The sequence below is a fragment of the Periophthalmus magnuspinnatus genome, chromosome 3 (assembly GCF_009829125.3).
Source record: "Periophthalmus magnuspinnatus isolate fPerMag1 chromosome 3, fPerMag1.2.pri, whole genome shotgun sequence".
NCBI lineage: Eukaryota > Metazoa > Chordata > Actinopteri > Gobiiformes > Gobiidae > Periophthalmus > Periophthalmus magnuspinnatus.
Window position 1 is genome coordinate 19,820,870 of NC_047128.1, and position 21,912 is coordinate 19,842,781.

General features: G+C 39.9%; 1 protein-coding gene across 4 annotated transcripts; it reads left to right on the forward strand.

Moving 5' to 3' along the window:
- Positions 1–171: 171 nt before the first annotated feature.
- On the forward strand, positions 172–21,368 carry ttc17 (tetratricopeptide repeat domain 17). Of its 4 annotated transcripts, none has more exons than XM_055228938.1 (25): positions 172–364; positions 1,190–1,279; positions 1,806–1,975; positions 2,274–2,385; positions 2,502–2,633; positions 3,383–3,492; positions 4,362–4,509; positions 5,380–5,519; positions 5,830–5,990; positions 6,130–6,242; positions 7,242–7,391; positions 7,542–7,660; positions 7,735–7,888; positions 8,054–8,131; positions 8,853–9,077; positions 9,681–9,909; positions 12,518–12,637; positions 14,388–14,668; positions 15,125–15,275; positions 16,003–16,123; positions 16,485–16,644; positions 18,335–18,418; positions 18,771–18,890; positions 19,085–19,228; positions 19,348–21,368. In XM_055228938.1, exons 1-25 carry the CDS (start codon positions 191–193, stop codon positions 19,477–19,479), a joined length of 3,618 nt encoding a protein of 1,205 aa, XP_055084913.1. In that variant the 5' UTR covers positions 172–190; the 3' UTR covers positions 19,480–21,368. The 4 variants fall into 4 exon arrangements, with proteins under 4 accessions (XP_055084913.1, XP_055084926.1, XP_055084919.1 ...); XM_055228951.1 differs by having other exon boundaries at positions 8,054–8,125; XM_055228944.1 differs by having other exon boundaries at positions 7,545–7,660; positions 19,348–20,492.
- The last annotated feature ends 544 nt before the right edge of the window (positions 21,369–21,912 follow it).

Consider the following 21,912-nt stretch of genomic DNA (forward strand, 5'->3'; position numbering starts at 1 on the left):
AATTGTCTTATAAGGGTAGGCTGCACTTTATTTATTTATTTATTTTATTTTTTTATTTTTTATTTTTTCATATTGTGTTTTATTTAATTTCACATCCTATTTTATTTCAATTTATTTCATATGACCTGCTTGTAGCGCCCTCGTGCGTCCGGAGGTCGCGGGTGACGTTTACAGCAATACTAAAACAAAGATGGCGGCGGAGCTCAGGAAAACCTCTCCTGACTCTGTGCCCTGTTCTACCGCCTCTAACCCCAAATCACCGCTGCGATGGGGACTCCTTCTGGTCGTGTGGGCCCTGGCCGTGGACTCCGCCCGGGCCACGACTCACTGGGTGGTCACGGAGGACGGCAAGATCCAGCAGCAGGTATGACAGCTAGCCCCAACGGTAGCATTTGGCGCTACCCGATTAGTGCTGCTAACCAAAACCAACAACCCTGTAATCTGTAAATGCGGTTTTGTGGTTCAGTCTGTCAAGTGTCGTGGTGGGTCGTGTGAAGAAAGTGCGTGTCAAGTTGCAATTAACGACACAATGAAGCCGATCTTTTACTGTACTGTACTGTGTCTGTTAGCTATGGTGACTGAGCCTAATACAAATAATATTATCGTGTTATATGGGAAGATGTTATCAGTCGACATGCGAACTGTTGCCGCATTGGTAAATGAGATGAAATGGGTTGCGTCGTTACCAGACCCAGTGATATAGAGTTAAAATACATAGATGGAAATGTGGCACAAAGGTTATATAAATAAATAAACATTCAAACAAATAGTTATGTTGCTTTAAGTACTGGGTGACCCACCTGAGTCTGGCACAAAGTACAACTTTCTCCTTGTCAGCATAACTGAATTAAGGTGGATGGGAGACCTGTGGGAATATAAGGTGTCTTGCTTCTGTCAATCTATCCCAGGGCAGATGTGGCTGCAATAGTAGCTTACCACCACCAAGTATGAAATGAATAAATAATGCACAAAACTGTAAAGCGACTGAGTGTCTGGACAAGCTGGTGATGACCCCACCACTTCCTACAGAGCATTATTAAAAAGCTTTAGTAATGTTATATTTCTCCTATAGTTCTTCCTTAACAGAATTATATTGGCCATGGCTGTTGAATGATTGACTCTTTGCATTCTACCAAAAAACAACAACATTGTTTGTTAGTTCAAGTGACATTTTGCCCTGTTCTTCCAGGTGGATTCTCCATTAAACCTTAAGCATCCTCATGATGTGGTGATCTTCATGAGACAAGAGGCCCGAGTCAACTACCTCAAAAAACTAGAGGTAAGCCATGCTGAGTCTGTGTCAGTCTCCCTGCTACCATAATTCCATTGAACCCTTGATCAACACACTTTGTTTACTTTGCATGTGTGAATGTTTTACTTTGGCTGTGGTTAAAGGGTGTAGGTGGATGTGGCAACTGTGGCAACAGGAGCTGAGGTGTGAAGGCACCAAAGTGAAAATTAACTTAAGCGAAAAATGTGTGCATTCAAAAACATTTAAAAAATATTTCTTTACATTTATTAAAGCTGCAAATAGGGCTAATAGACCTAATATAATGTGTTTGGAATATTTTGCTAGACTGCTGTTTAAAAGGAGGTAAATTAGAAAAATGGATTTGCTCCAGGTTTTGAGGGGCACAATGAATGCACATTCATTCTGAACAGAAAGTAATTCATTGCATTTCTGATACTGCACTGCAGGATCTACTGTAATATCTCCAATAATTCTAAACACACCACTGCCTACTTTTTAACCCTAAACTTGCCACATGAAATTTTACCAGTGTGTCTGTGTTGCTGTGTTTCAGAAGCAGCTGGTTGCTCAGAAGATCCACATTGAAGAGAATGAGGACAGGGACACGGGGCTGGAGCAGAGACACTACAAGGAGGATGCAGACTGTGTCCTAGCCAAAGTCCCTCTGGGAGACCTGGACCTGTACGACGGGACCTACATCTCCCTGGAGAGCAAGCACATAAGGTCAGCCTCATTCTGTCTATCTGCTGCTCTGGGCAAGGTGCTGTTGAAATGTGTATCTGTCATCATGGGATACACATTTCAACAGCACTGTATATGATTTTTACTAGTACTATTTAATTACGGATTATTTGCAGCAGGGTTGAAGTAGTGTTGAAAATCAAATACTGATTGATAATAAAACTACTATCAAAACTATTTATATTATATTGGATTTATATTGTGACAACATTACTGACTGGTCATTACATAAATCAACTTTATTCTTTAATTCAAACTCTTCTATCATCTCTGCTTTCAGTCCTGAAGATTATGTGGACTCACGCTCAGCTCTACCTCCAGACCTGCAAACTCCAGACTGCACCAAAGTTTTTGAGCTTCCCTACAGTATCCACGCGTTCCAGCACCTCCGGGTCAGTACATAGCAGGAAGGCACCAATTGGCCCGATAACCTTTCTGATTTCTGAATTTTCATTGCATTATGTTTGTATACTTTATTATTAAACCTGCTGTTTTTCTCTCACTCCAGGGTGTGCAGGAGCGGGCTAACCTCACCTCGCCTCTGCTTTCTAAAGATGACCCAATTTTTCACTCTTTATCGAAAAAGTTGGGCCACAGTATAAATGAGGTGGGCCATCGCATTCATCTTGCACTGCAGAGGGTAAGTCCAGCCACCTCCGGAATAACCTTATAAAAACTGTCTTCTACCCACCCCATTCAAATAATATCCAGTGTCCTGGTTCCAGTCTCATGTCCCTTTAGCTGTTTCTCCATTTCATTTCATTTAATTTATTGGTTTATTAGGACAGTGTACAACTACATTAAGCACAGTGGCAGGTATGTTTGTACCAGATTGTAGCTCATAGCTAATTTCCATCTGTAGTCCTGGGAAAGGGAGACAACACACAAAACAATTTTATAAATATTTATTTTATTGTATGTTTGTATATTGTAAGTTAAAAGTGCAATGTGCAATGTAATGTTGTAACAGTACTGGTCTGGTAATCTGGGGGCCATCAGGTGATACCCACAAGAGTAACATCTGATGGCAAAATAACCATCTAGTATTGTTAGTGTGAGCATGTTTGGTGCTCCAGAGTCCAATTTTTGACGGCCCGTGAAAAGCTGTAAAAATCAGTCATGTTCTTTAGACTGTCTGGAAGCCCATTCCATTCCTTGATGGCTTTATAGGAAAAGGCTGATTGAGAGAGGGCAGACTTTCTTTTAGGAACATTCCAGTCGCCTCTAGACACAGACCTTAACTTAGTATTTTATATTTTTCCAAAACTTGGCAATGACGGTAACGCCTTGGCTTTTTATCGAGAATTTCAGGGCCTGATTATGTAAAGAATCCAAGAGATTTTAGAGCTGTTAGGTTAGCCATGTGTGAGTGAAGTGTGTGTGTTGCAGAACTCGTCCTCGTGGGTGCTCTACAACATGGCGTCATTCTTCTGGAGGATAAAGAATGAGCCTCAGAAGGCAGTTGACTGTGTGGTGCGAGCTCTGCATTTCTCTCCCAGGTAAACCCTCTCTGCAGGCTGTGTATTGGTCACTCAAAACCTTGTATTTGAGTGTAAAACAAAAAAAAAAGATGAATATATCATTAAAATAGATACTCGATTCAAAGGAGGTGTAACACCAAATCTACTTTTTTCTGCCTCGATACTGTGTATATGGTGCTTTAATAGTATTCTTAATCTACTATTCCAATACAATTTACTAGTCCTGTTTTTAAGGCAATTTTAGCTCAAACTAGGCAACTTTGCAGATTTGTGGTCAAAAACTGAGTATGGGCTACCTACAGTGCCAACTGCAAATTCAAGTACTATGTGACATCACTCAAGATTTTATTGATTAAAGCCAGGTCTGATTACAAACACCAGGCTGCAAGGACAGAGTTTAAAGTGTGGATACCTATATGACCAATCACACTGTTCCTCATATCTCCAGATCCAGCTCTTCCTCTCCCCTCACTCTCCACTTTAGTTCCCCAGGTCTTGCCCAAGTTAACAGCTCTATTTACAATGTGGTTGTGGGAGGAATTAAGGTATTTGGATGAAAACAGTGACCCTGTCAGTAGCTTCTGTGTTCTGTATCTGTATGAGAACATTCTAAAGAATTTGAATAGATTATATGTCTTTATTTATTTTATTTTATTTTTTAGCCACTTTTGCACTACAATGTATGATGTAAAGAGCATCTATCTTGACAAAAGTAAACTAAAATCAGGTGCAGACCCTTTTGTAGATTCTGATGGATTAGGTTCTCAAGCAGAACCTAGTCTCAATTCCCTTCCTTGTTGTTGAATTGTCTCTGTGAAAAGTGTTCTAACCTTTTTCCATGCCTGTCCCCAGTAATGTTTACTTGCCTCTCTGTTTGCTCTCTGCAGACAGCACAAGGATGTAGCTCTGGTGAATATGGCTAACATCCTGCACCGTGCCCACTACTCTGCAGATGCAGCCATTCTAGCACATGCTGCGCTTGACCTGACCTCTGACCTCTTCACCAGCCACTACACGCTGGGCAACATCTATGCTGTCAGTCCCTCACTGTCTCACACACTGTTTAGCCCTACAATCAAAAATTACTAATTGGAATAAGATTATGATCAGATATATATTTTTTGTCTTTTAAATCATCATTCAGTTAATTCAACAGCATGCATGAGGAAATGCTACTAAACTAATCCAAAATTTCCCTGCATTTTGGAGCATGCTTTTAAAAGTCTTACCTGCAGGTTCAGCAGGTTTGGTACATGATCCCATGGAGGGGGTTTAGATAACAATAGCAATATCCAAATATTATGATATTTTCACAATATGCATCTCACGGTATGATATTTATTGCGATATTTTGTGGAGGGAAAATTGTGAAGTTTTCCTTTTAAAATGCCTTGAGAACCCTTTGGTTCTGTCATAATCTAAAGAATTCAGAGATTTCTTACTTAATAAGTTATTTCTTCTTGTTTCTTGTAGAAACAGAGCAAAGGATCATTGTATATGTCATTCCTTCTGTTATTTTAGCTGTTACTGCACCATAACAATAAATCTAAGCAAAGAGACTTGCAATTTGATATATTGTGATGGCCCATGCTATTAAGGGAGAAAACTACAATGACAATTTTTTTTCTTCTATCTCTACCTACTCTGTAATAAATCAAATAAGGAATATAGTGCGAATTATAAAAAAAAAATTAATTATATTGGTCCCCATACCTTTGGTTGGGAAACACTATAGATTTTCTACATTAATTAATTATGTGTAAATTAATTAATTATTATTATTATTATTTTTTTTTTCTACATAAATTAATGTATATATGAGGTAGAACAAGAGTAAACACACTAACTCTTCTTGTGTTTGAGTTGTGATTTCTGATTGTATACTCTTACCCTTTCCTGTCTCAGATGCTGGGGGAGTATAACCACTCAGTCCTGTGCTATGAGCAGGCCCTGCAGACCCTGCCCGACTTTGAGCCTGGCATCAGGAGGAAGCATGCAGTGCTCTGTCAGCAGAAGCTAGAGCAGCGCCTAGAGGCTCAGCACCGGTACTATTCCATACACACTAATACTACTTCTACTTACAAACAATGTAAAAAAAAATTCAACTTAAGCAGAGCCCACTTTGCAACTGGACTAAATTTCTCATTTCATTTTTTTGTATTGGAGAAAATGCATATAGCTAGAGTGTAAAGACACAACAAGGGATAATCGGCTATGAGAACATAATGTATGTGTGTGTGAGTGTGTACACACACTCACACAAAGTTCATTTTCATTATTGAATTTCAGTAAATGCACTTAGAGGATTATGGGCATTTTGGATTTGAATCATTACATGTCTTTATGTGTTAATAGATCACTGCAACGAACACTAAATGAATTGAAAGAATACCAGAAGCAGCACGACCATTATCTTCGCCAGCAAGAGGCGTTAGACAAGCACAAACTCCTGCAGGAAGAACAGATCCTGAGGAATATTATCCACGAGACTCAGATGGCAAAGGAAGCCCAACTCGGTAAGAGGACACTCACGTAGTTTAACCTGAAGTCTGAAGGTCCAAAAATATTATATATACAGTTTTTTTAAACTACCATATGGACACTTAACTTGAAATGAGTACACACAAGTGTATTTAATATATTGTGTATGTCCAGGAAACCATCAGATGTGTCGTCTGGGCCAGCAGCAGCGCAGCCTCCATTGTCCATTTGACCTGCCTGTGCGCTACCACAGAGGAGACTTATTTGAACACGTGCACTATGTACAAGTGAGTCTTTTTCCACCCTGTGATGATAGTGCTGTTTGTAACAGAAGTAACTATACTCCAGTTGAAGTAAAAAGTTATTTGTTTGATTATACTCAGATGTGACTTATATGTGAAATTATTAAAATATATAATTTCATATCTATGTTATAGTCACACTGACAACCGCACAAGGGCACTTTAGGCTTGTGTACCTGTATCTACTAGTACTGTACCATTGAAAATGTGAAATTTAAAAAACATCAGAGAAAGACTGAACAAAAATGCTTCCTAAAAGATCGTATTCTGCTGAGTCTGATGACAGCCACTGAAGTAGCACTTCATGTAACGCTGGAGTTGGCGGAGTTGTTCAGAAGCAACACAGAGGATGAAGAATTCAATGGATTTAATGATTTGGAGTGAGATTGAGAGTAAACTTGTTAGCTTGTTTTTTATGCTTTAGTTATCTGATTAACTGTTAATATCTTACGCTAACGTACCAGACACATATTCAATTTGCTATTGCAGTTTGTTACGTTAGTGTGCTGTACTGCTATTCAGCCTATTGTTCTCTATTTTATTGTTATTATTATAACTTACCTTTAAAGATAAAAAGTCTGTTTTTGGTCTCGGATTTTGTAAAATTAATTTTCCCCAAAAATGCGAATTATAGTTCGGAAAATATGATAGTCTTTATTTAAAGGGACAATGCAGAGAGACATTGAGCTCAGTAAAATAGATGTCTCCACCAGATTATAGCTAAACTAGAGATGATAACATCAACTCTAGTGAAATGTAAATCTTAGTGTATAGTCCTGCATGACTGTAACAAAGCCCCTTGCACATTTTAGTATTTGTGAGTAGACTTTGCACCTATAGTGGAATATCTAGTCTGCTATTTTACTCTAAGAATTATTATAATTGATCAAATATTATTTTCTTCAGGCACTTGTTTTGAAGTGTGCTTCAAAACAAAGCAATATATTTAGTACAGACGTGGGTGTGCTGTTGTGTTTTTTTCAGTTTGGGGAGGAGGTATCTGTGGCCTCCAGTGTGGCCCTAGTGTCTGACCACGCCTCAAACCAGAGCTCTCCATCTCCATGGTTACACCGCTCTGTCACCAAAGAACAAGACCCAGCAGCCGCACTATGGGGCAGCCATCCTGATGCACAGGTACACAGGACAGTCCCATTAGAATGCATACTTTTTATATTTGAGTTATATATTTTATATTTTATATTTGACTGAGCGAAATTGGTAAAGAAAATGCCCAACCCTAATATTTAGATGTTAATGTTTTTTTTTTGTTTTTGTTTTTTCAAGCAGGACAGTCATAAAACGCTGTGGCCCCAGAGATCAGACTGTGCCTCTAAATACCCAAGTGTGCCCCCTGCTGGAGAACTGCCCACATTTTACATTCCTCCTGAAACATATGGCCTCAGGTACCACCCCTAAATTCCTACCACATTATAAACATCTTCATTGAAACTAATTGTTTCTGTGGTGCTTCCCGTAGCCCTGTGGCGAGTGTACTATATGAAGGCAGCCCCCCTCAGAGCTCTGCTGTCCCAGACTGTGGCCCTGTGTTCCAGCCGTACCCCACTGCCCTCCCTGCCTCTCTGGACTGGCCCCTGGATGGGAACCAGCAGCCAGATCCTTACGCTGCACAGGTAATATGCTGGTCAGATTCACACAGTAGGGTTGTCATAATATTTTATATTTTACAGTGATGTGAAAAAGTATTTGCCTCCTTCCTAATTTCTTACTTTTTGGCATGTCTGTCACACTTAACTCTTAAATGTAAATGTTTGTGAATTTCCTCTTGTTACTTGCAGATATTGCAGTTGCGCAGTGAGGGGTGGACTCTGGACCAGGTCGGCAACAGAATCGCCCAAACTTTGAAAGAAGTAAAAGTATTATTTCAGTTTGATTTCTTTTACCCAACACACTATTATACTTTTTTTTGGCATTTATACATAGGAATTTCAGAATGTCTGAAATTAGTACAATTTTACAAAAGTATAATACTAAACATAAAGTTGCAGAAATAAAATAAATAAAAAAGCATACACTACCAGTCAAAGGTTTGGGCACACCACCACATTCAGTGTTTTTTTTTTCTTCGTTTACTACTTTCTACATTTTATATACATACTGAAGACATCAAATGAAGCAAGATATATGGAATTCTGTAGCAAAGAAAAAAAGTTTAAAAATAACTAATTTTGGATATTTTTTTTCCTCATATCCTCAAAGTACCCACTCTTTGCTTTGTTGGCAGTGCTTGGCCTTCTCTCAATGAGCTGCTTGATCTCCTGAAATGGTTTTCACTCTACAGTTGTGCCTTGTCAGGGTGAAGGAATGCCAAACCAGAGTTCAAAGCGAAGGGTGGCCATTTTTAATTTATAATTGTTTGATCTAAAACAAGTTTTGAGTGATTTTTTTGCTATATTCCATACGTGTCAAATCAGTTTTGATTCCTTGAGTGAGAAGCTACAGTGTAAATAATCATAGAAATAAAGAAGAAAAGTAAATGAAAAAGTGTGTCCAAACTTTTTGGTAGTTTGGTTTACACTAGGGGAGGGCAACACTTCACACTCACTTCACAACTCATCTTCTCCATTTTGTCCCCAGTCCTCAGTCCCGCGCTGGCTGCTTCTGAACGAGGCAGCTCTGTTTTGGCGTGCTAAAGGTAATGGCAGCAGAGCCCTTCAGTGCCTGAGGAAGGTGCTTAGCTCTGCCCCCCCAGCTCACCGCTCCCTGGGCTTAGCCAATGCAGCTAACCTGCTGCTGCACCATGGACTCACCTCCAATGCACATGCACTTCTGGAGCAGTCTCTGTCTCTCAATGCCTCTGAGGTAAGGGTCAATCTGGTCCTGGGACATGGGGGAGCTGGGGAAGATGTAATTATTTGATATAGTGGTATTTTGTGGTTTGAAATATCATTATTATAGTTGAACCTTTTTAGCAGAGGACATTCTGGTAACATCTACAACAACACTTCTATTGGGTATTAATTGAATTGAAAATGCTATTTTCACTGTCAACAACATATTAAAATGTTTGATTAGTTTCACTATCATTTTTGAAGTTAGGCTTGTGAACGACTTTTTACAGGCCTGTTCTACCAGTTCTAACCATAAAGGAGATTTGAATAGTGCCCGGGAATGATTGCAAGATTAGTCTTATCATACAAAAAGTCAATTTCGCATAATGCGCCCTCTTTAAACTGAATTTTTACACATTCATAGATTTCTAATGCCTGTACCTACTGGAGATATATGCCCTTATAAACCTTTAGCACTTTAAAATGCTTAAAAAAAATAAAATAAAATACATTACACAAATTAATATTATTTCTAATGTTTGAAATGCTTTGTATTTTACTGTCACTGTATTTTATAAAGGTGCATCTGAGGTTCATCCCAATAAAGCAAGTTAACTTGTGTTTTGTGTAACAGCCCCACTCCCTCCTGAGCATGGTGGTGGTGCATGTTGCCCAGGGTAACATCACCGGGGCTCTGGACCTGTTCCGCTCAGCCCTGGACATGGCCCTCTCTGGCTCCTCCTCAGGCTCGTCACTTTCCTCCTTCTCCTCCTGTGGACAATGCGTGTCCAGTCTGCCTCTGCTGCGCTGTCTGCAGTTCTACCCTTTCCTCTACAACCTGTCACACCGCCAGTCATGCTCACGTGAGTACTTGTAGCACTACTCAGGGGGAGAGCGGTCGAATCCTTAACTTTAACCTATTCAGCAATTGTAATAAAATATAGCAGGTTATTTAAGTTCTCCTTGATTAAAAGAAGATGGAAAATACTTAGCGTTAAATTACCTCATGCAGGTTGATGGCTGAGTACAGTCCTGGGCTGTATGGGAATGTGTGATGCAAACATGGTACTTGTGACCATGAACTAAGCCTAATATCTGGAGATAGATTACCTATAGTATCCTTATCACTGTCTTCAAAATTGCAGGGACCAGCAGCAGCATTTCCTCATACTTTAAACCATTGTCAAAGTCAAACTCCCAATGATATCATAAAATGTAACATGGACCCGCAACTTCACTTTAACAAAACTATATTCCATAGATTTCATATATAAAAAAAAAAATACTTAGCATAACTCTATACATTTATATGCCGAAATACACTGCAGCTGTTGATATACCTTACTTTATACGGCTTACTTTTCTCAAAAGCTTCTGAACAGTGTGTAGTGTTTCCAAAGCCATGTGCTGGTGAGGGCTTTCTATTTATTTCTCTCAGAAATAAAAATGCGATGAAGTGGAGAAATGTTGCCCCTCAATAATTCATATAGGAAAAAATAGTAGTGACCAATTTTAGCTTAGTCTATTTTTCTCCTCATAGCTAAATATTACTGTAATATTCTGAAAGTGCCCTGTGTCTCACCAGCACTACACAACTAAGATACAGCTGTACACTCAAGACACCCGTTCTATTCTCAAATGGAATGGGTGGTTCTCATCTCATCATATTTACACTACACAGTATTTAGTATTACAAGTTTAGATTTTTTGAAAGTTATTCTTTCAGGAAACATGATATGTAAAATTACTTCAGGTGCACGATTCGTTGTCTGTAATGTTCCACAATATGGCATTACCTGTCTGTAAAAGCCTTCTAACTGAGTGGGGATGCCCCTCCACAGATCTGACCTGTAACTTGATCTGGTGTACACTGCATGTCCCCATGGAGATGAATAAGTTTAATGCAAGAACATTCTAGACAAACCAGTGACATCTCCATGTTTAAATACCACATATTTCCAGTTTAGAGGGAACTTCTACAGGCAAATCCACAGCTGTGCCATGGGCTCACCGGTCTCTCTTATTATGACTACGGTAACTTATATATGGAACAATTTGAACAGGATGCATGGGCCTCATTTCCAGGCACTCCCACGCATTGGTATCGATATGTGGATGACAAATGGACTAAAATCAAATTTAAGATCTGGAACCCTTTACCACACATATTGATGCTGTAGATCCAAACATCAAGTTCACATGGGAAGAGACCAAGGAGAAAAAAACTGTCCTTCTTAAATTGTGCAGTAACTATGGGAGAGGACCGAGGAGTCCAGGAAACCCACACACACTGACCAATATCTGCTGTTTGAGTCACACCATCCATTGCAGCACAAGCTCAGAGTTATCTATACACTACAACACACACACGCACAGAGGGACAAGTGAAGGGGAAACAACACATGGAGAAAGCCCTCTGGGCTTGTGGATATCCAAAATGGGACTTCAGTAGATTTAAGAGAGCTAAAACCAGGACAACAGGGAATCTGAACCTAGAAGAACAAGTGTAACTATTCTTTACACTGCTGGTCTGAAAAGCTTCAGAGAACTTTCAGACAATATGAAATTCCAGTCTAGTTCAAACCTACAAACACTTTAAAACATAAACTAGTTCACCCAAAGGACAAAACCCTGAGCCATAAACAAAACAATGTGGTTGATTCCGTTCAGTGTAGTGAAGAGTGCAGTCAGCATTACATTGGAGAAACTAAACAACCACTCCATGAGTGACTCCCAACACCGTCACAAGAGCTCCTCAGGACCCCAGTCTGCCGTACATTTCCATCTCAAAGCCGTAGAAGATGGAGAGATACAGATCTTAGCCAGACAAAAGAAATGGTTTGAGCGGGGAGTTAAAGAAGCAATTTTTGTTAGGAAAGACAATTCTTTCTTGAACAGGAATGGGGGCCTGAGACATCATCTTTCCACTATAACTCCATCCTCAGACCCAAAGCAAACAAAGAGAACAATCGAGCTAGCCAAGATGCTAATAGGTGTGAAAGCACCCATTAAGAGCTGTATGAATATGCTAAGTATGACTCAGGCACAGTGCACATGTGTACATCAGATAGACAGAGCCTACATACAGAAACTGTAAACAATAGCCGTTTCCAGTTTGTCTAGTGAGCTCCTCCCCTCAGATAGATATAGATATAAGCTAGTGTCCACTAGCAATCTGACCAGAATTGAAGAAGCAGCTTGGATCAGCAGTGAAGCGTCTTCACATCAACAACTTTTTGTCCAGTTGACAGACTTTACTTTGGGTTTTTACTATCTCCATGGAAAGCAACTTCCACCAGAAAAATTACATAGTGAACCTTTTTACCCTTTACATAAGAAATTAGGATTTTATTCCACATTTTAAAATAAGTCAAAAACACAAATTTTAAATCATTTATATCATATTCACTTTAAATATATTATTGTTATGAACAGAAATGTCATGTTGATTTTGTTGATGGTCTCTTACAGAGGGAGGGGTGTGCCTGGCAGAGGAGGACCTGGGCATTCACCTGGAGGAGTGGGAGTCCAGTGAGGAGAGACTGGACACACAGACGGCCGCTGACCTGGAAGACTCTCTGCTCTTTGAAAGTACGTCTACATCTCAAGGTCCTAAACAGTTATAACATTGTTCATTTGAGAAGTGGATAAAATGCTGTACTTTATTGTCAAAGTCTTCTCTGTAAACTAAAACAAAATGCAGTTAACATTTTTTATCTATAGCTAGTAGTGTCATAATTCAATCCCAAAGACATCCTGCATAGTTTTGATATGACAAGTTTGTTAATCTCAAACAAATAATCATAAGGTTGAATGTTTAACCCAATTTATTTAAATGCTCTAAAAACCATGAAAACCTTTTTAAAGAGGGAGTATTGCACTTAACTACAACAAGACCCAATGCATGCACAAGCAAAGAATCGCCAGCACCACTTAGGCACATCCTACATAGTCCTAAATATTTACATAGTTTATGTGCCAGTCACATGCGATTAAAGTGCACTGACTGGGGACTAAAGCTGAGCTTAATGTGCAGAACAGTTAATGTACACTCTTTATGGTCACCTCCTCTCTGCTCGGTGTGCACTGCTCAGCTGAGAGGCGAGCACTGAGCATCAAATTAAGACACTGGCATTTACAGTGGTAACGGCTCTTGGTATCGAGTATGAGCACTGGCACCTGGTATTGGACCAATATTGGTTTCGGTATTGGTGCATCCCTATCGATTTAAAGGAGCTGATTTTCATCCCAGTCGCTTCACACTTGGCTGCAAACCGCCCCATTGCATTTTGCAGGTCCTGGAATAGACCTTACCGGAGAGGCTGAGGACACATTCCTCTGTACTTGGAATACACCCTTCTTAAGCAGAGAGACCAACCCAGAATAGCTAAGAGTGGCCGCATCGACAGTAGAGGTGGACAACATGGTCCACTCGGACTCCTTGTCTCCAGCCTCCCCAGGATCTGGGAGAAGCTCTCTCAGAGGTGTAAGTTGAAGACCCTGCTGACAGAAGGCTCCACCAGACGTTCCTAACCCAGAACCTTATGACATGCTTGGGTCTGCCAGGTCTATCCAGCTTCCTTCCCAGCCATCAGATCCAACTCACCGCCAGGTGGTGATCAGTTGACAGCTCTGCCCCTCTCTTCACCCGAGTGTCCAAGACACGCAGCCGAAGGTCAGATAACATAACAAAAAAGCTCAATCATCGTAGGCCGGAGCTTAGGGTGTCCCAGTGACACGTGCACTGATGGACACCCTTGTGCGGTGTGAAACACCGCTTGGGGTCAGATAAGGGAGGCCGTTCTTCCCAATCATCCCTTGCCAGGTGTCACTGTCATTGCCTTGAAATCCCTTAGTAGAACCAGGGAGTCCCCAGTTGGTGGACTGTCTAGTACCCCTCACAGGGACCGTCTGCAGTGATACTGTTGCTGTATCCGACTGTTGTGGTAAAGAAGGAGCTGAATGGAAAAGCAAAACTCACGGTCAATCTAAGTTCCTACACTCACTTACGGTCATGAGCTTTGGGTAATGAGTGAAGTGACAAGATTGTGGATACAAGTGGCCGAAATGAGTTTCCTCTGCAGGGTGGTTGGGTGCTCTCTTAGAGATGAGGAGGAGCTCATTCACACGGGAGGAGCTTTGAGTAGAGCTTCTGCTCTTCCACGTCAAGACGAGCCAGTTGATGAGGGAAAAACATTCTAACATGGTAGACCGCTCCAAAAAGTTTGCATAATACCCCCTCTCTAAATTGCATTTATACACTTAATAATTTTTGTTATTTGGTTACCTAATGCATGGTTGACTAGTTTCCTTTAACTGTCATCCTTTTGTTAATGTTTAGAAGTCATCATGGACAGTAATGGCTCCGAGGAGGTAGGGCCCCCGCAGCAGCAGCCCTCCCCTGGACTAGGGGCGGTACCGATGGGAGGTGTCTCGGAGGGTGAGGAGGAGTGGCAGCTGAAGGAGGAGCTGATGGGGGCCTTCGAGGGAGCTCTGGACGTGGGCGGTAAACGGAGCGACCTGCGAGGCATTCGGGTCCTGAAGAACGAGAAGGTGGTGGGCTCCAGGGCCTCGGGGGGACCATGCTTTGGGAACTGCGAGGACGACGAGGGGGCAGAATGGGTGAGTGCAGTTATCGACATGCACACGTTTTTTTTGCATGTCGACAACTGTAAATTTATCTAGACTGTATGTTTGTCAAAAAGTATTGAAAATCAGATATGCCCCAGCGGCACTAAAGGACATGTCAAATGCAGAGTACAAATTTCCGCATGTGTGCATTAAGTGTACCTTAACCTTAAAAAATGTATTGATATTCACACAGAAATAAACCTTACGTGAATAGCTTTAGAATGATCTTGAGCTGTATAAGCACAAGTAAAATGTTTGTTTGTCGTATCATGTGATGTTTATGTGTTGGGTACAACATTTGACTGGTGAGGCCTGGCAAGTGTCCAATTCATGAAGACGCCTACAGACACATGCAAACTCTGCTCCTAAACTAATCAAATCACCTCAAGACTAATCTGGATCTAGACTGGCATTTGTGTGTGCTTATGAGTGATGGCTGTCTTTCAGATCACCTTCCAGGTAAAGCGAGTGAAGAAGGCCAAAGCCGAGGGGTCAGAGGTGGTGGGAGGCTTTGACGAGGGCCCCACCTCAGAGACTCTCCCTGTACAGTCTGTTTTAGAGATCAGTGGGCCCACCATCCCCTCTCCTGGACCATCAGGTGACTGCACTCTTTATCTAAACTACACTCACTAGGCTTACATGCACAGAAAACCCATTAAACATTAAAGAATTTACATTAAATAACCCAAATAGTGGTTTCAGACCACTGCAGATCACATGTAGGTCAAAGAACCAAATAGGTGCGAACGAGGGGCTACAACGTGTTCAGATGCGCCTAGTAATTTAGCATTGGTACTAAAGCGTTTTAGCTATAATTGCTTATAAAACGTGTATCACATATGTAACCACACTTTTGGCAGACATGCATAAGCAACATCTCATTTACGTTGAGCAATAGATTTTCAGCCATGCGTTACTCACAAATTATTTGCTTTCCACCAGCCAGATAAGCAGGTGGAGGGGCTGTAGTTTATCATTGTGCTGATATAAAACAATTGAGTACACATCCAAACACATGTGTTATATTTGACTGTTTCTTACCCCATGTAGTTGAACGCCTTTTCTGGCCTGCTCCAGTATGTAATTGGACTGCTTTGTTACATGCAGCGAGTTTGTATCAACTTCTCTAGATATGTTATTGAGATCTTTGAGATTCAAACTACAACACCTCAATCGCAGTTCCCAGGTTTACATAGATATACGGTTTAAATCGGACTAGGCCAGTTATGTGGTTTTCCTGACAAATGTAGTGATTGACAGGCTGACATATAACTGTGGCTTCACTCAGGAACAGAAATGATACTGATAGAGGCTGTGTTGTGCAGGCCGCTGGAGGGACTACCACAGTCTGGGCTGGCCCGGCCCAGAGGAATGCCAGAGGACCCGGAGAGTGGACCTCACCACTGTAGCAAGCACCTGGCTCGCTGTGTCGGCCAAGAATATAGAGTGAGTCCTGTGACCTATTAAATTGTATGTAGATTTAGCATGCTTTTAAAATCTTTCACGTGATTTTGTATAAATATATATATATATTTTGCCCAAAATGTCAGTTAATGGTGCCCTATGTAACTTTTCATCACACTTTCTTCATGTTCTTGCTTTGCCTGTAATGTTCCGCAGTATAAATGTCTGCCTCCATGGAGACAAGTAGGTGACACTACCAGGCTATATATAAATAAATTATATCTAGAGAGAGCGACCCTCCACAAGAAAAGTCACATAGTATACCTTGAAGTCCTTTTGATTCTCACGTTTCAAGTTGTTTTTTTGTTTTTTTAAATTGCTATCTCATTTTCTTTCTCCACAGTATCACTGAGCACATAGACTTTGCCACCCCCCTTCAGGAGCCTGCTGCAGAGCCCCTGTGTAATGCTAACCTGGCAGCTAGCATGCACACCCTGGACCACCTGGGAGGGGTGGCCAACCGAGCTGCTATTCACTACACTGGGGAGAGCCAGCTACGAGAGGTGCTTATGATCACTTACAATTATATCAAATGCATGTTTTAACCATAATGTTTTGTATAGTTTAGTATGAAATTTTAAGTTATTTTTTAATAATCAAGTTTGGCTATATTATACAGTACAGTACAAAATCTTATTGCTAAAAAAATCTGTTTCCTGTGTGAAACTGTGCATGATGCCAGTTTGAGTATGGTTAATCATTCAAAAGATCATTCATCATACTGATTTTGTGTTCAAATATGTAAATCAAGATATCTACCAGTCAACCCCTCCAGACAAATATGTCCAAAGGATGAAGGACAAAGGACAAAATAAGCACAATGCCTGCAGCCCCACAGTTTTTTGAAAAGTTGATATAAATATTTCACATCATGCTGTGTAGGCAAAGCTGCTGTCATATATTTAGACTAGTATTGCCATAAAACTAACATTTCAAGCTCAGTGGATTTTAAGATTAATAAAAAACACTCTAAATTCACATAAGATGCATTGATGTACTGTATACTGGTTCTATTCTGTAAAATCCATTTATCCTTTCAATATTTTAGTGAGTTTATTTTTGTTATTTTTGAGCACCCTAAATCACACAATAGTAGTTTTCAAGTTAAAACTCCTCTCTTGCAAACCACAACATTTCAAAAACAAGCCCATAACATCAGAAATGTAAAAAAAAATAATAATAAAAAAAACACACTTGAGAAATCTGGTAATAACAGACTTCCCCCATGTCTCCTGACTGAAGCATGAGAGAAGAGCACACTCCCCTCTCCTCATGTGAATGCAGCTGTGAGGCTCCATACTGACTGTCAAAAGCCCATTCACTGTCACACTTCAGTCTGAGAAACCAACAGTTAGATCAATTAGCACTCACCCAAACATGTTATCACGTTAAGATTTCATGACTTGGGGAAATTAAGTTGATTTTAACTGAATATGTTACAAATTACTAGTGCTGCTTGACTATAAATATGAAGCTTTTCAACATTTGTACCCTAACTGCAAAATCTTATTAATATTAAACTTAGTATTTGCTCATATAAATGGCCTTCATATACAAATAGAGAAGGTATTTGGCTTTGTGTGAGAGACTTGTTTAACATAAATCAGCTCACCTGTTGTAGTTCCAATTTAGCCAGTTCTTTCTGGTCAGATTGTGCTAAAACAAAGATCAGATTAAAATTTAACAGAGCTTCAGACAGAGCAGGGCCTATAGTTGGCATCACATCCCCAGAGAATATTGATGAGCAGCAAAGTATAAATAATATGCAACTTTATTTTTTTTCAGGGTTTTTGAACTTCTTTTAGAAACATTGTTCTTTTACATTTTGAAATTTAGGGGTGGGTTAAAATAATAAACAGTAGTATTTATACTTTTTGCTAGACATCCGAATTGTTAAAATGTGCCAGCAAATGTCTTTGGTGAGGTTCAAGTATTGCACAAAATAAATGGGCTTGGAAATTAAATGTAGAAACATTATACCTTTTGTTTGCAAGATTACACTTCAAGTTTCTTTTTGTATTTTAATCAACAGTCTTTTCAGCTTTTTGTGGTTTTCTTATTCAAGATATTGAAATTTTATATCTATTTAATACAAAAAATTTTTAACTCTGAAAGCAAAATATGAAAAGAATCAAGTGCTGTTTCTTTGACAAGGTGCCTGTCTTTGCCTGACTGTGTTCTCTGCCTGCACAGGTGCTGCAGAACTTGGGTAAAGATAAGTTCCCCCCTCAGTCCTTTGAGCAAGTAGGCACCCGCATCGCTAAAGTCCTGGAGAAGGTGAGGTGCCACAGATTTATAAAAACATAAATATCACAATGTTACACAGCCAGAATTGTTAAACGGCATCCTACGTATTACTATAGTCTTGAACAACAACTAACAATGGCTTAACTATTTACACTTATCATACCATAATAACTTCTGTTTATTTTAGGCATATGTAGGAAGATGAGGAACAGCATGGTGCCTTTTAAAATGTATCTATATTGTATTTTAAAAGGAACTATGTTGTTCCTAGTCTTCCTACATATGCCCAAAATAAGCAGATATTATTAAATAAACAGATATTGTTAGATCCCTTGTGTCCCATCTAATGCTGTTGAACTTTTGTATGTCTTTCCCTGTGTAGAACCAGACATCATGGGTGCTGTCCAGTATGGCTGCTCTGTACTGGAGGGTCAAAGGTCAAGGCAAAAGAGCTATAGACTGTCTGCGCCAAGCCCTCAACTACGCCCCTCACCACATGAAGGTACTCATTCCATATGCTTCCAGGCTTATAGCCTATTTCATCATCCAATATCTACCAGCCATTTACTGTTGTATAAGAAAAATATAATGCACTGCTATTGTCCATTTAAATGTTTAAATGGACAGTGTTTAAATGTTTCAATACACATTTCCTCATATGTGATTGGCTTGCCTGTGTCTTGCTTTGTGTCCCAGGATGTGCCTCTGATCAGCCTGGCAAACATCTTCCAGAATGCTCGTCTGTGGGAGGACGCTCTGACAGTGGCTCGCATGGCCGTGGAGATCGCCCCGCATTTTGTGGTCAACCACTTCACCCTCGCCAACGTTTATATAGCTATGGTAAGCCCCCAAGTAATAATTTGTGCACTCTGTGAGTGTTTTTGGTCTCAGCACCACTCTCTGGTGGTACGTAGATGAAATAGAAACATAACATGTGGTTGTCTTTTGCCCGTGTGCAGGAGGAGTTTGAGAAGGCCATGCGCTGGTATGAGTCCACACTGAAACTGCAGCCTGAGTTTGCTCCTGCCAAAGACCGTCTGAGGACCATCCAATGTTACCTGCTCACCAAGAGGGAGCGCCGGCAACCATAACCACGACCAATCCCACTGCAACCGCCAATGACCCACCCCTCCCCATCCGGTGTTGCCTGCTCACCAAGAGGGAGCACGGGCGACCATAACCATAACCACCTCACCTCAGCCCACCCCTTCCCATCCAATGTTACCTGCTCTCCAAGAGGAAGCATCGACAACTCAAACCACAACCACCCCTCCCACCAACCCACCTCCTCCCCACCCCAGCGGGCGACAAAATCAGAGCCCACTCATCTGTATAGTGCATATCACTACCATTGAAGCTGTCAGAAACGCCCATCTAAGCTCTTATCAAAATGTCTGTGGAACATTTTAAGTCTCTATGTTGTCCAGTAGTCTTAAGAACGCTGGGACTTGGTTTTAATTTTGGTTTCGCTTTTTTAGAATGGATTGAAAGGGAAAATTTTAAAGAGTGTGTGCATTTTGATGACATGCAAACTAAGCTAATATATGTAAGAACTGATATAATTTGCTTCATTCAGTAGTTTAAGTAATGCTGATTGATGTCTATGGACTCCCTTGGATAAGTTTTGTACTTGAAATGCATTCACCACAGTAGTAGTTATGTTATGCTAATTAGCGTCGCATAATTCTTCAACACTAATGTCAATTTGAAAATATCCAAAAATATCAGTTTAAGGAGAGGGTATTATACAAAATCAAACATGCCTGAAGAGGTTTTACTCCATTTTTGCATGTTCGAGTAATCCAGCAATCTCTCCCTGCTCTATACAAAACCTTCTTACGGGTAGTAGTACAATCCTGTTCAATGCTCAGCCCATAATCCTGTGTCATCCATGTTCCTGCATGGCACTTTTCCAGTAATCTGCAAAGCAGGATACAAAACGGTACATTACAACTTCACAGACCTGATGCGATGTGTAGAGGTTCATTTAAGTCTAAATTCCAGTATTTTTAAGCATTACATAACCCTGCTAATTATATCCTTATTCTAGACTATTTTGAGTTAGAATGACTTTAATTCAGAATATGGCTGAGTTGTTTTTACTAGTTTTATGACACTAAAGTTAAGTTTTCTTTTTGTTTGTTTTTTTTACTGTATTTTACTGACTTGCCAAGTGCAGTATTTTCACCAGAAATGCCTTGAAACAAGTCACATAAAGTGGTTCTAGTAGATTTACCAATTTAAGACAACTCAAATTATGCTATCATTCTGAAATCAAGTTCTTTTAACTCACTTTTTCCATTACAACCGTCATCAAAATGTACTCGCTCTTTATGATATCATTGGGAAGGTCTAATGCACTGATCGTATGTTTGAATGGGGTATAATGATTTAGCATTTAAATAATATAACAGTACTGTCTTTAAGCTTTTAACTGATAAAAGTTGCCACGCAGTATTTTAAGAATCATTTTACTACTGGGAGAAACATTCAATTAATAATATGAATTCTCACCATTTCAAATGTCTTTTCCTAAATTGACCATTCTTGTGTGGGACCTTGTGTTCAACTATCTGATATATGCTGCTCCCTTCGTTTGTAAAGGAATCACACTGCAAAGACTGATATTTTTGAGTTAAAATCATTTGAGTTACAAATGTATCTGCATTTAAGTAAGGTAATTAGTTTAGATTTACTTTCCTACAGGCTCTATGTAAAATTGCACTTGAAATTAGAGCTGCAACAACTAAATCGAATTACTCTGACAAATTGTTTATCAGAATACACAAAGACAGCTATTTTGATAAAAGTACATTTCAAAGGCCAAAATTAAATGGTTTTACTTGACAGAAAATCACTCACAAGATAACTATTTGAAATTCAAATGTTTTTACATGGAAATATTATTTTTGCAGTGGTCAGACAGGTCCGTGGAGACTGAGGTTGTATGTACAGTATTAAAGAGTGTGATTTTACCTCCAATTGTCTTTTTGTGTGTTCATCAACTGAATATAAAAGGTATTAGTGTGGACCAGGAATCTTGACTAAAAGTACACACATTTTCAGCTTAAAAAAATGAACAGAAATAGAAAACAAATGGACAAATGGGGACAAGAACAAGAAAATGGTTACTTTTAACAACTGTGTATAACCTGCACTCTTACAGTTTTAAAAAAGATACTAATAGAAAGTTCACCTGGCTGTAAGATCTGAAGATTTGTTCTCCGCCCCCCCACTGCTCTGGACGTGTTGTCCCAGCGGCATTGAAGAATGGATCAAATACAGAGGACAAATTTTCCTATGGGGACAATAAAGTGTACATTAACCTTACTTTAACTTCTGGGGAAACCTATGCAGCCTAAACCCACAAGATGGCGCCACATAGTAGTTCAACACCAGTCAGACGCTTAGATGCATGCAGAGTTTCAGTAATTAAATGCATTTTGTTACCATGGCTTTACCCATCTCCAAAGGCCAGATTATTTCAAGTTACAAAATCTTTATTATTATTTTTGATTTGGACT

Coding starts and splice junctions, on each gene's coding strand:
- ttc17 (XM_055228938.1), top strand. CDS start 191: ATGGCGGCGGAGCTCAGGAAAACCTCTCCTGACTCTGTGCCCTGTTCT. Junction 6,243..7,241: donor AACACGTGCACTATGTACAA/GTGAGTCTTTTT, acceptor TGTTTTTTTCAG/TTTGGGGAGGAGGTATCTGT. Junction 8,132..8,852: donor AAACTTTGAAAGAAGTAAAA/GTATTATTTCAG, acceptor TTTTGTCCCCAG/TCCTCAGTCCCGCGCTGGCT.